Genomic DNA, 11131 nt, shown 5'->3' on the forward strand with positions numbered 1-11131 from the left:
AATGCATAATATTTTAGAGCATTGTCTTAACGATATTTAATTTGTAATAATAGTTTAAACGATACACACAGTTTAAAATTTAAACTATACAATTCAATATATTAGTTAAAGCTTAATAAAACTTTTAATGTTTTTGAATTTAGAAGGTTAGCTTTTGTCAGGGCTTTCGAGGAGTGATAAGTCAAGGCTTTCGAGGAGTGATAAATAAACTTTCAATTAATAGCCGACAGAATAAGGAATAAGGAGTACTATCCCTTTTTCTAATTAAAAGTAAAACTGTCCAAAGATAAGTACAAGACAAAAATGCATAAAAGTTATTGGGCCCTTTTGGAGTTACATTAGTTAGTTAATCACGATGATAATACTTTAATCTCTATTTCTCACATAAAATAACAAAGAGAATAGCAATCTGATTCAAAAGCTGATAGGTGAAAGAAAACGATAATAAAGTAAGTAAACAGATCATTCTGACAAGCAGAAATTTATTTTAAAGACAAGCAACCCGACCAGGTTTCACAGGATATAGTACTACTTCTCATATATATTTAGATGTCTAAACAGACATAGTCACCATTAATAATCTCATCTTCTTCTCTTCAATTCAGCCGCCTTTCACCATGGCAGGAGCAATTTGAGGTATGGGACTTATATTTGGCAATGGTGCAGGCGGCATAGTCTTAGGGCACCCACGCAGTAATCTTCTAGTCCAATTCTTCAAACCTATAAAAGATACAAATTAAAACTATAACCTATCAAATGTATCAAAACATGAAAAGGAGAGATATTTGAGTGCGGAGTACTTACCATGGTTGGTGACAACCTCTGTTTCCGTAATAGTAATCAACACCATTAAAAGCAATAGGAAGATGGAAGAAAGCTTCACTGTGTTCATCTCCAATGTTTCAAAGGCGCATTGCTCTGCTCCTCAAATATATACATATATATATATATATATAAGATTTGCTGCTTATTTTTGTGTCTACTGTTCATTTATTTTGACAAAATCATGACTAATTGGGCAATTATTGTTTGAGGAATAGGCAGTACAGTTGAGTCGTTGTGTTGCAGAATGGTCTGAGACATGCCGTAAAGGACGAGGACTTGACTGACAAAGGGGAATTTAGGGTGGTCTATTGCAAAGGAGACCGTTCGATCAAATGCCAATTTTGTTTGAGAGAATGGTAGTTTGGAATATAGGTTAAGAGTGATGTTATTATATCCACACACACTCTACAGACACAATGTCTTAGTGTTTATCTTTGTCTAATAGTCATCACTGTAAATGGATAAAATAACTACACATCAAAAGTGTAAATATATCTTATTCTCTTATACTTATGATTAAAATTATTTTAATCGTATATATTTTTTTTATTAAATTGATCAGTCTTTTTACTTATAACAAAACTGGCATAGTTATAGTTTCTATCCAAATTAATAAAGTTCACCTAAATTATCAAAATATCTGTTTTATATTAGATATTAGAAAATAATAAATTACTAAAATACCTAAATGGGATGATTTGTTTGGTAAAAAAAATTATATGACGAGGTAAAATAATTTTATGCATAAGTACATAAAAATAAAATATATTTAATATTAAAATTACTTTAATCCCGGGTATTTAATTTTGAATCAATAACCCCTTACACTTACAAGTAATGTAAAACCAACAACACTGTTAATGAATTATCAAACCCTAACATTATAAATGATCACCACTGTTAATGAGCTCAAACACACTCCTCACAGATAATCGTAATCGAATTTTTTAATAAAAAAAATCTACGAAAAAGTTATGATGCAGCTTAATGAATCAAACTAATCAGCTCATAATTTGCTCTTCATTATTCAAGCATTAGGTGTTGCATTTAGTTAGTATGAGAAATGCATATAATTACCACTCTGTAGAAAATTAAAGAGTAAGTTCCCATTCTCCACTGCTCTTGTACAGTAGTAATAATGGGTGTGTTTAATTGATGAAAAGTTTTATAAAAAAAAAAGTTACTAACTTTTCTTATTAATTTAATGTAAATAAATATTAATTATTTCTTTTTCTATGAGAAAGATTGTAATAATTGATTATTTACATTTGGAATTAACTTGGTGAGAGATATTCTTTATCATAACATTTTAAGCTCTTGTAACAAAACAATGGTGATCTGGCTTTTGACCAGCCCTTCTCCTTGTTTAGTGTTAAAGAAAAGGGGATTTTGATTGCAATTGATTCACAGATAGAAGTAGGTCACACTGTTCCCATTCTTCTTCCAATCCTCCCAACTCCATTTGAATCGGACTCCCTCCACTCCGCCGAAGGTCTCCCTCGGCCTGACCGTCTCGTCGGTGTCCGGAGACGCTACTTCCTCACCGTCGATCGCAGCTGCCCCTCTCCGACCAGAGATAGATAATTAATTAATTTCTCTCTCTTTTATTTTTCCCGAATAGAAGATTTTTCAGAGGTACTTCACTAGAAGCGTCAGAAAATAAATCAGAAGAAGAAGAAGATAAAAGCCTTACCTTCGAGGTAAATAAATAAAAAGAGAGGCTGGAAATATTTGATAAAATCCGATCAAAGGATTTTCCAAGTGCTCCCATCTTGGTAGCTTGTAGAAATCCTCAACTTCCTCTCTCGATCATACCACCTCTCAGTGCTTTGACGGATCTAAGTGTGAAGCATCGAGGGAAAGGAAGGAGCAAATAGAAACCATTGGTATGGGAGGAATTGGAAAGCACTCCAAGCTCAAACGATAAAGAAGATTTGGGAGCTCTCCAACCCAACCCCATACCCATAGCTTCTACTTACTGTCTTCCTTCACCACAATTGCCTTCTTCTCTCCCAAACTCCCCTTTCTCCCCATTATTCTCACCCTACTGTTGATAAATAGAGGGGGGTTAAACTTTTACCGGTCTTACAAAACCGCTTTGTGCCACCCCTGGTTTTCTATAGAAAACCAGCTTGGTATTAGAATAGTTATTTTGTCGTAAAAAGTTTATTTTTTGGGGTTACTTATTTTGTCTCAAAATAGAAAAACGGAACATAATAACCAAGTCGTTGTAGTATAGTGGTGAGTATTCCCGCCTGTCACGCGGGTGACCCGGGTTCGATCCCCGGCAACGGCGTTATTTACTTTTTTAAACTACCGTTTTATTATATTGGCAAAATACGGATTGGATTTTGACAAAGCAAGCATCAAACCCGCCCCGTTTGCACCATCTAGTGTCCCATTAAGAAAAGGCACGCGGCGATAGACTAACCGCACAAGGCACCGCAAACGTGGACCGCTCATGTCACCGGGCCCCACAACTTCTGCGGTGGATGGCGCGAAACTCGTCTAGTCTTAACCCTACCCTGCGAGACAGCATAAGCTTGCCCCGATAGAAATAAGTTCCGCGAATAGCGAGAACTGGAGTTCAAAATTATCCAGGAGAAATGGCGGCCACGAGCTCGGTCTTCTCTCTATCCTTCCAGTCTCTTCGGATCCCCTGCCCTTCCTCTCGGAATCCGAAACCCAAGCGCTCGACCCCTAGTTCTTGCTCGCTGAATCCCTCGTCGGATACTTCTATGCCCCAAGTCGAGCTCGAATTCCTCGGTGTAACGCTCTAAAATTCCCCCCTTCTTTTTCGTCGTTGTTCTAAATTTATCGTCAAATTGATCGGCCTTATCTTGTAAATTGATCGATATGTAGCCGAAAGCGGGAGACGATGGATCGTATCCGGTGGATAAAGCCTCTGCAATTAGTGGAGAGAAGCTTCTCAGGAATATTATGCTGGACAGCAAAATTGAGCTCTACGCGGCATATGTAGGAATAGATCTTTATTCGTTTTATTCCATTTATTTTGGGGAATTAGTAAATAATTTGGGATTTTTAGGGGAAAGTGATGAACTGCGGCGGTGGCGGAAGCTGTGGCACTTGCATTGTCGAGGTCTGTTTTCTTTTCTACTTGATAGTGGTGTCTGACATATAGTGGTATAAGCGTCAAAATCATTGTTTGATCTGATAGATTGATCTTTGAGTATCTCATGCGTCAAATCTTCAAGAGAATAAAATAGAATTAGCAATACATATATCTTACAATTTTAATTTTGCGTGTCTCTGACTCTATTTAATGCAATCTGAAATGCATTTTGATACATCACAATTAATATTGGCAATTCCTCTCTTGCAAGAAGTGGTTTTTCTGATGGTCATTAAAGATGAATTTGAAAATAGTATTGCAATTTCTGCAGATTATTGATGGCAAGGATCTCTTGAATGAAAGAACAAACACTGAGAATCGCTATTTGAAGAAGGCATGTTAATTTACTATCCACTCACTTCGGAACGTTGTGTTCTCCAAATACTGAGTTTATTAATTTCTTTTGTAGATTGTGGAAATTTTCTCTTGTTATCTGTGCACATCAGCCGCGTAATCTTTGACACAAAGTATTAGATGCCATTGTGCCAACTTAACTTTTCTCCTTTCTTTGTCAAATTATAGAAACCTGAGTCTTGGAGACTAGCTTGTCAAACTATCGTAGGAAATAAAGAAAATGCTGGCAAGGTATGCTGTCCACCTGCTTTCATATTTTACTTGTAGAATTTGAAATGGCTTATTAAGAACTCCAACTGCTACAATTGATGATTTGGCTTTTGAACTTTATAAGGATGTTAGTTAATAATATTTCCATCACTGGAATAAATAGAAGGCAAAAGTATGCCGTAGGTATATTTACTTGTTAATACAGAATTATCTACTAGGCCGTTAATACAGAATTATCTACTAGGCCTCTTGAATTTTTTTTTTCTAGTCAGCCTTCTAGTGCCATAATTTGAGGCTTGTCCTTTTTCATAAGCTAGTAGAGTAAATGATATTCCCATTGGTATCTATGATAAAGATAAATCATCTGTATATTAGGCATAAGTTATTCATTTGCGCCTCATATTATTTACTAGCGAGTAATTTCTTAATATCCTTTTACATACTAAACTTGTAAGCTATTGTTAAAGGTAGGCTGGGAGTTGTAGGCTACTATGTTTTATCTTCAAAGTACTGACTATCTGGAGCTAGAAAATTCGACATTTAATTAAGGGTTAATATATGCATTTAGAACAAACAAAGGAAGAAGAAAACCCTTTTTTCCTGGTTGTTTTCTTTTCTTTTTTTCAATTTGTGGAGTCTCAGTTTATGGCTTTTCTTCTTGTTGATTTGAAGTATTCAACTCAAAGTAGTGTAATATTTCTGAAACCTCCACATTTTTTGGCACAGAAAGATAAGCTATATTCTTAAGGTGCATAATTTCTCAGGCAAATGATATTTTTTAGCCTTTTAGCCATAGTCAGTTGCATAAATATGAACCAGTTATGTGTTAAAGCCTCTTCCTTTATAGATACACATATGGTTGTATGTTTGCAAGTATTCAAGTATAAGCCTATATGTAAGCCTTCTTTTGTTCTCTAAGCAGTTCATATTACTGTCAACAAAATCACATTCTTATTACAATCAAATCTTTCCATCCCAGGTTGTTGTCCGACGGTTACCCCAGTGGAAAAAATGATCTGCATATTTTCAGATCCTACTAGATCCCGAAAACTCGCTAGGTTCAAATCTTTTACTTTTTTCTTGAATGTATTTGAATTGCAGCTGCCATGCCCTCATGATTTATCTTTCTGGTGTGTTACCTTGTCAGCAGAGAGTTACCAGTTTGTTCGAATTTTTACATTGATTTAAACGAACGGAAAAGAAGTACATGACGCCATTAGTCAGTCTGCTTCTTGGACCTCACAGAAGGAAAAGAAGATAGAAGAGTATATGAATGATGTAGTACATGCAAGATATTTTTCATCCACTTGTAATATGCTTGGCATGATTTGCAAATTTGAGTTTGTTTAAGGAATGCAACAGCTCAGACCTTTTTTTAATTTTTTTAATTTTGTGTCCATTTGCTTAGAATTATTATAGACTAATGTACTGATATTCTTTTATTCATATATTCGTAATTATGGATAGTGAGAACTATCAAAGGTTGGTAACCCTTCTACGAGCAAGGAGGAGATTATAGAGTCGATTTCAATCTTATATAATTATTATAGAAAAAATATTTTGATGGTTTGATAGTTTGGCTCTCGAACGTTTAATTGGGTTGTGCTATGTTATTAGATCGCATCGGGTTGTGCTATGTTATTAGATCGCATCTGTCGGATTGCATGATGGCTGCTCTTTCCATGGGCATCATTCATAGAGATTGTAGGATTTTAGTAATTTAGGGGTTAGTCTAGTTAATATGTTATTAACTCTAATAAATGATAAAAAGTAATTCTATGTGAATAACTTTTTGACAAAATTTTAAGCGTCATAATCTCGCTAATAAATAAATCTACGTGGACAAATTTGAAAGGAATTATTTTATTATTTTTTTGTCATTTAAGAGCTGACTAGATCCAATCCTTCCTTAGTATAATAATAACAATAAGCAAAGATTTCACTAAAATTTAACTAATATACTAAGTCGCTAAATTTAAACTTTAAGTCGATGTGATACTGAACTATTGTTTCGAATTAAATAACTCCGAATTATTCTATTATTTCAAATTAAACACCTCGGAATCATACGAGGTTCTCAATTTTTTTTTTAAAAACAAAAAAACCGTTGGTTAGAGAGAACTTTGCGAGCATTTTGATAATAAGGATACCTTCCAACATTTTAAAGTAACGGTAGTTTGCATTACTTTTATCGTTAATGTAATAATAGTTGCCTATTCGATTTTCCTACAAAAGAAACAAAAATTAGGTTGATAAACATGGAAGGGTACTCCAATGACACAGGAAGGTTATCCAAAAGCGAATAGCCACCTACACATATTATAAATAAATAAAACAAAAATATATGTAGATGAAAAAAATTAAAAACAAAATACGAGCTTTAGCTCTACATCTCGGAATCGGATAGCGGCGAGGCGCTGTTCTCCTCTCGTCCCTCGCCGCCATCGCCGTCCCGATGAGGATTCTAAACGCACTGTCTCGACCTTCTCTATCTCCTCCCACCACCATCTCTCCTTCTTATCTAACACATCACTCTCCCTGTTCTTTCCCATCTCAAAAGAATTCCCCTAGCAATCCTGATTCCAGACCAGGTTAGAGACGAATATATTCGGAAAATCAACTTCTTCTTCTTTTTTCTATCCCCCAATTATAGAGTCCGAAGAGCTCCTGAGGAGTATGGGAAATAACCCATGCTTCTTTTGATTTCTTTAATTTATTTTTCACGTTGAAATAAATGGCACTAGAACTGACAGGTTTTGATTGATTAACATCTCAGTCGTAAGCTTTTATTGCTAAATTTATTGATGTATGTTTGATAATTTGCTATCATCGACACGTTTGATGAAATTTTATCGCAAATTCTTGGTACCCATTTGTTGGTTTGAGCTAAAATGGCTTCTTTATGTCTCTGATTGTGTGTATGTTGTAGTTTCCCTCTCAAGCAATTCGTCGAGCAATGGACGGGGGATGGTGCCATCGCGCTCGGTGTTTCCTACCTCTCCTGCTCTTACTTCTTCTGTTGGAGATCTGTTTGAGTTTATATGCTCTGGCCCTTTGATGAAGAAATTGGGATTCACTGCCGAAACGGTGGGCGAATCCGTCGACAAGTGGTTGCAGTGCGGTGGGCTCTTGTGCCGGTTGTTTCGGCTCAATGAACTTAGGTTGTCAGTCCCTGAGAAGGCTAGAATCTACCATTACTATGTACCTGTGTTCCTTTGGTGTGAAAACCAGATTTCACATCACAAATCCAAGTTTAAAGATGGAGAAGAGATACCACCATTAGTGGTATGCAAATAACTTTGCCAAGTATAATTATGCTCATGTTTGTGTTCATGGATGACATAATTCAATTGCTTTTTGACACTTCGAATTGAAATAACAAAATAAGACATCTGGCGATGTTTGACTTAGCTGTTCATTCTTTAGATTTGAGATAATGTTTACCTTATATAATGTAGATTGGTATCAGTGCTCCTCAAGGCAGTGGAAAGACGACTCTTGTTTTTGCCCTTGAGTATCTTTTCAAGCGAACTGGTAGGTGAGTTGGCTATTCTTGGCAGACTAGGAGACTTTAAACATCTGATCCAAGTAGTACCTCCTTTCTTGAACTGTGACGCCATTACTTTTGTATGCTTACAACTAAAATACTGATTTATCTGTTTCGTTCCCTAGAACTGCGGCTACCTTGTCCATAGATGATTTTTATTTGACAGCAGAAGAGCAGGTATGCATCTTCAAATTTGGTACAGTGATAAATTCGTTACTTTATGCTTCTTTTGATTTCTGATGGTTTGATCTGATATGCAGGCTACTTTAAGGAGTCAAAACCCTGGAAATGCGCTCTTAGAGGTGCCAAGTGAACTCATTCACTGTAATCATTAGAAGTTGAGCATTCTATGATGCGCCACAAACTATTGTGAATTTTATGTGTTCATGTACTTTCAGCTCCGAGGTAATGCAGGAAGCCATGACCTGCAGTTCTCAATTGATACACTTACATCTTTAAGCAAACTGACAAAGAAAGGTATCTAATCCTTGTTACTCTGTTTGATTTCCTTAGACCAGATTCTTCTCCACTAATCCAAGTAACAAGTATCCTCTCATGTGATGTTTTCTGATAAATCGGTGAAAAAGAATGATATGGATTGCATGTAACATTAAACCATTTGTCAACTCAAGCTGACTGAGAAATTATCTTGTATGTTCAAACTATTTAGGTATGACGATGAAACTTCCACGATATGATAAGGTATGCTTAATTGCTTACAGTAATGTGCCTATAAATTATCCTTACTTGATAGTTATGTTGGATATTCATGCTAGACATCTCGTCTATGTATGTAGTCGGCTTTTGGAGGGAAGGGTGATAGAGCAGACCCTTCCACATGGCCAGAGGTTGAAGGGCCAGTAGAGGTAAAACTACTTTAGAATATACTGTACAATGATGAGCTTCTACTTCAAGGAATAAAAATGGGGTCTTCATTTATCATTTTTCAAAATTAAAATGAATTGTTCTGTACTTTTCTCAATCAGCCTATTTTCTGCTATGGCAATTCAGGTTGTATTATTTGAGGGATGGATGCTTGGATTCAAACATCTTCCAAATGAAGTTGTGAAAGCAGTTGACCCACAGGCAAATTCTTCTTTCTCTCTCTTTTTCTCCTAGGAGAGTTTCAGATTACTCAGATGAGATCTTTTGTAATCCTTCTTTTTATATCAAAGTATATTTTTCCTTCTCTAGCTTGAAGTGGTAAACAAGAACCTTGAAGCCTACTATGATGCATGGGATAAGTTTGTTGAGGCATGGATGGTCATAAAGATAAAGGATCCGAATTGCGTATATCAATGGAGATTGCAGGTTATCTTCACATTGATATGAAAAATTAGTACTGACAACTGCAAATTATGAGTTTGTTCGTTATTTCAAGCATCCATTGTAACTTATGGCAGACTAAGTTTCTCTTTCGACATTTCAGGCGGAGATAGCCATGAGAGAAGATGGAAAACCTGGCATGTCTGATGAGGAGGTGCATCTTATACTTACATATCCCTTTTGAACTCATCTCATAGTGACCTCTATATGCTTTAATTTTCTTTTGACCAAGGTTCTAAAAGACTTTTGGTGGTAAATGGGCTGACAAGAGATTATGTAGCACCTAGGCACTAGGCAGGTTAAAAAATAAACAAATAAAAGAAATATCAGTTCGAGAAGAAGTTAAAATTAATACCTACAATTTAAACAATATACAAATGCATTTTTGTTAAAAAAAACTATAGTAAACTATTAGAATCCACTAATTCATCGTGTATAATAATTTTTATTTTCAAAGTCAATTTACGCGAAAGTATGATACGAGATGCTAAGACGACCACTAAAGCGGGGCCTAAAAGGAGCCTAGAAAGTTTTTTAAAACAATGCTTTAATGTGTGAAATTTACTCCAGGTGTATAATATCATTAGTTATCTGTGATGCTTCAAGTAATCACCCGAACGGGACTTTTTCTTAGAAAAACTGTAACAAGTTATTTTACCTATTTTTAGTAGTTTGTTTTACTGTGCACCTGCAGTGAATTACTTTAGAAGAGCTAAATTTCCAGCAATTCTTGCAGGTTTTGGATTTTGTATCTCGTTATCTGCCAGCATACAAAGCATATCTTCCCACTCTGTATGCCGAGGGACCAAACGGAATGGATCCGGACCGACTTCTTGTCATCGACATCGATGAGGAGAGGAATCCCATCTGAAAGAACTGATCTGATATTTCTTTTCGACAATTAATCAACACTTTTTGTTTTAGAATAGTTCTTTCATTTTTGTATCTGTATAGCAAACACGCCTTAATATTTGTATGAAGCTTTGTGATTTGTGGTTCGAGGACATCTCTCTGGTGGAGTTTATATTTCTTTCATAAACTTGTGATCACTTGGACTAAGGGGCCGATTGGTTAAGTGGAGTAAGTGGGTTATTCCCAAATAGATTCTCTTTATTCTAAAAATTTCATGCCAAACGCAGGATAAGATTTTGGAGTAAGAAAATAGGAGAAACTTTTTTATTTGGTACATTTTTTTATCCTAGATTTTAGTTTGGATAAAAAGATTAGATTATCTCACCATTTATTTCAAAATGCAAATGAACAATTACCCTCATTTATCTATGTACTATATCATAGTTTAGATTCAAGTTGAATAGCATAGCATGACTAATATACTTAATAATATATTAGAATATATTTACAGTGAAAATATTTTAATATAAGATGTCCATTTGTGATGGCATTTATATTATATAATTATAATGAATTAAGTCAAATTATGTTTTGACCAAAATGGTGATAATAACTATGAGAAAGATAATAATAGTTTAGGATAAAATTACAATTTATATTTGTTTCTAAACCTATTTCTTATCTTTCTCTAAAATAAAACAAGAGTTAACAAAAATAAATTTACACTAAATTAGGAAAACATCAATATCCCTTTCTTATAAATAAATAAATAATAAACATAACATTTTCAACTTCCATTGTAGTCTAGTTGGTTAGGATACTCGGCTCTCACCCGAGAGACCCGGGTTCGAGTCCCGGCATCGGAAATTTTTTTAATACCTCTT

At 35.1% G+C, this 11131-nt stretch overlaps 2 protein-coding genes, 2 long non-coding RNA genes and 2 other non-coding genes across 6 annotated transcripts; 4 read left to right on the plus strand and 2 right to left on the minus strand.

The window, feature by feature from the left end:
- Window positions 1–390: 390 nt before the first annotated feature.
- LOC140797220 (uncharacterized) lies at window positions 391–943 on the minus strand. The gene is made up of 2 exons (XR_012110595.1): window positions 805–943; window positions 391–720 (listed from the first exon to the last, which is right to left on the minus strand). It is a non-coding gene; the product is annotated as an uncharacterized lncRNA (long non-coding RNA).
- Window positions 944–2099: 1156 nt separating this feature from the next.
- LOC140797221 (uncharacterized) lies at window positions 2100–2871 on the minus strand. The gene is made up of 2 exons (XR_012110596.1): window positions 2519–2871; window positions 2100–2381 (listed from the first exon to the last, which is right to left on the minus strand). It is a non-coding gene; the product is annotated as an uncharacterized lncRNA (long non-coding RNA).
- Window positions 2872–3049: 178 nt separating this feature from the next.
- TRNAD-GUC (transfer RNA aspartic acid (anticodon GUC)) lies at window positions 3050–3121 on the plus strand. Its single transcript has one exon. It is a non-coding gene; the product is annotated as a tRNA-Asp (tRNA).
- A 249-nt stretch (window positions 3122–3370) lies between these two features.
- Window positions 3371–6003, plus strand: LOC140797793 (photosynthetic NDH subunit of subcomplex B 3, chloroplastic). The gene is made up of 7 exons (XM_073151450.1): window positions 3371–3593; window positions 3688–3801; window positions 3872–3925; window positions 4230–4292; window positions 4481–4543; window positions 5502–5580; window positions 5673–6003. Exons 1-6 carry the CDS (start codon window positions 3432–3434, stop codon window positions 5535–5537), a joined length of 492 nt encoding a protein of 163 aa, XP_073007551.1. The 5' UTR covers window positions 3371–3431; the 3' UTR covers window positions 5538–5580; window positions 5673–6003.
- Window positions 6004–6870: 867 nt separating this feature from the next.
- LOC140797566 (D-glycerate 3-kinase, chloroplastic) lies at window positions 6871–10394 on the plus strand. The gene is made up of 12 exons (XM_073151120.1): window positions 6871–7113; window positions 7452–7807; window positions 7981–8060; window positions 8195–8246; window positions 8330–8371; window positions 8468–8546; window positions 8740–8771; window positions 8867–8935; window positions 9081–9155; window positions 9264–9380; window positions 9499–9549; window positions 10132–10394. The coding sequence occupies exons 1-12, from the start codon at window positions 6978–6980 to the stop codon at window positions 10264–10266; spliced, it is 1224 nt and encodes a 407-aa protein (XP_073007221.1). The 5' UTR covers window positions 6871–6977; the 3' UTR covers window positions 10267–10394.
- A 646-nt stretch (window positions 10395–11040) lies between these two features.
- TRNAE-CUC (transfer RNA glutamic acid (anticodon CUC)) lies at window positions 11041–11113 on the plus strand. The gene has a single exon. It is a non-coding gene; the product is annotated as a tRNA-Glu (tRNA).
- Window positions 11114–11131: the final 18 nt, after the last annotated feature.

This window comes from Typha latifolia, chromosome 11 (genome assembly GCF_019914945.1).
Source record: "Typha latifolia isolate L0001 chromosome 11, TyphaL0001v2, whole genome shotgun sequence".
In the NCBI taxonomy this organism is placed as follows: domain Eukaryota; kingdom Viridiplantae; phylum Streptophyta; class Magnoliopsida; order Poales; family Typhaceae; genus Typha; species Typha latifolia.

What these genes read in the sequence shown, in the direction of transcription:
- LOC140797793 (XM_073151450.1), top strand. Translation starts at nt 3,432, where the DNA reads ATGGCGGCCACGAGCTCGGTCTTCTCTCTATCCTTCCAGTCTCTTCGG. An exon ending in TCGAGCTCGAATTCCTCGGT is followed by an intron (nt 3,594 to 3,687) that starts GTAACGCTCTAA and finishes ATCGATATGTAG; the next exon opens with CCGAAAGCGGGAGACGATGG. An exon ending in GTGGCACTTGCATTGTCGAG is followed by an intron (nt 3,926 to 4,229) that starts GTCTGTTTTCTT and finishes CAATTTCTGCAG; the next exon opens with ATTATTGATGGCAAGGATCT.
- LOC140797566 (XM_073151120.1), top strand. Translation starts at nt 6,978, where the DNA reads ATGAGGATTCTAAACGCACTGTCTCGACCTTCTCTATCTCCTCCCACC. An exon ending in ATTTGACAGCAGAAGAGCAG is followed by an intron (nt 8,247 to 8,329) that starts GTATGCATCTTC and finishes TCTGATATGCAG; the next exon opens with GCTACTTTAAGGAGTCAAAA. An exon ending in AGGTTGAAGGGCCAGTAGAG is followed by an intron (nt 8,936 to 9,080) that starts GTAAAACTACTT and finishes ATGGCAATTCAG; the next exon opens with GTTGTATTATTTGAGGGATG.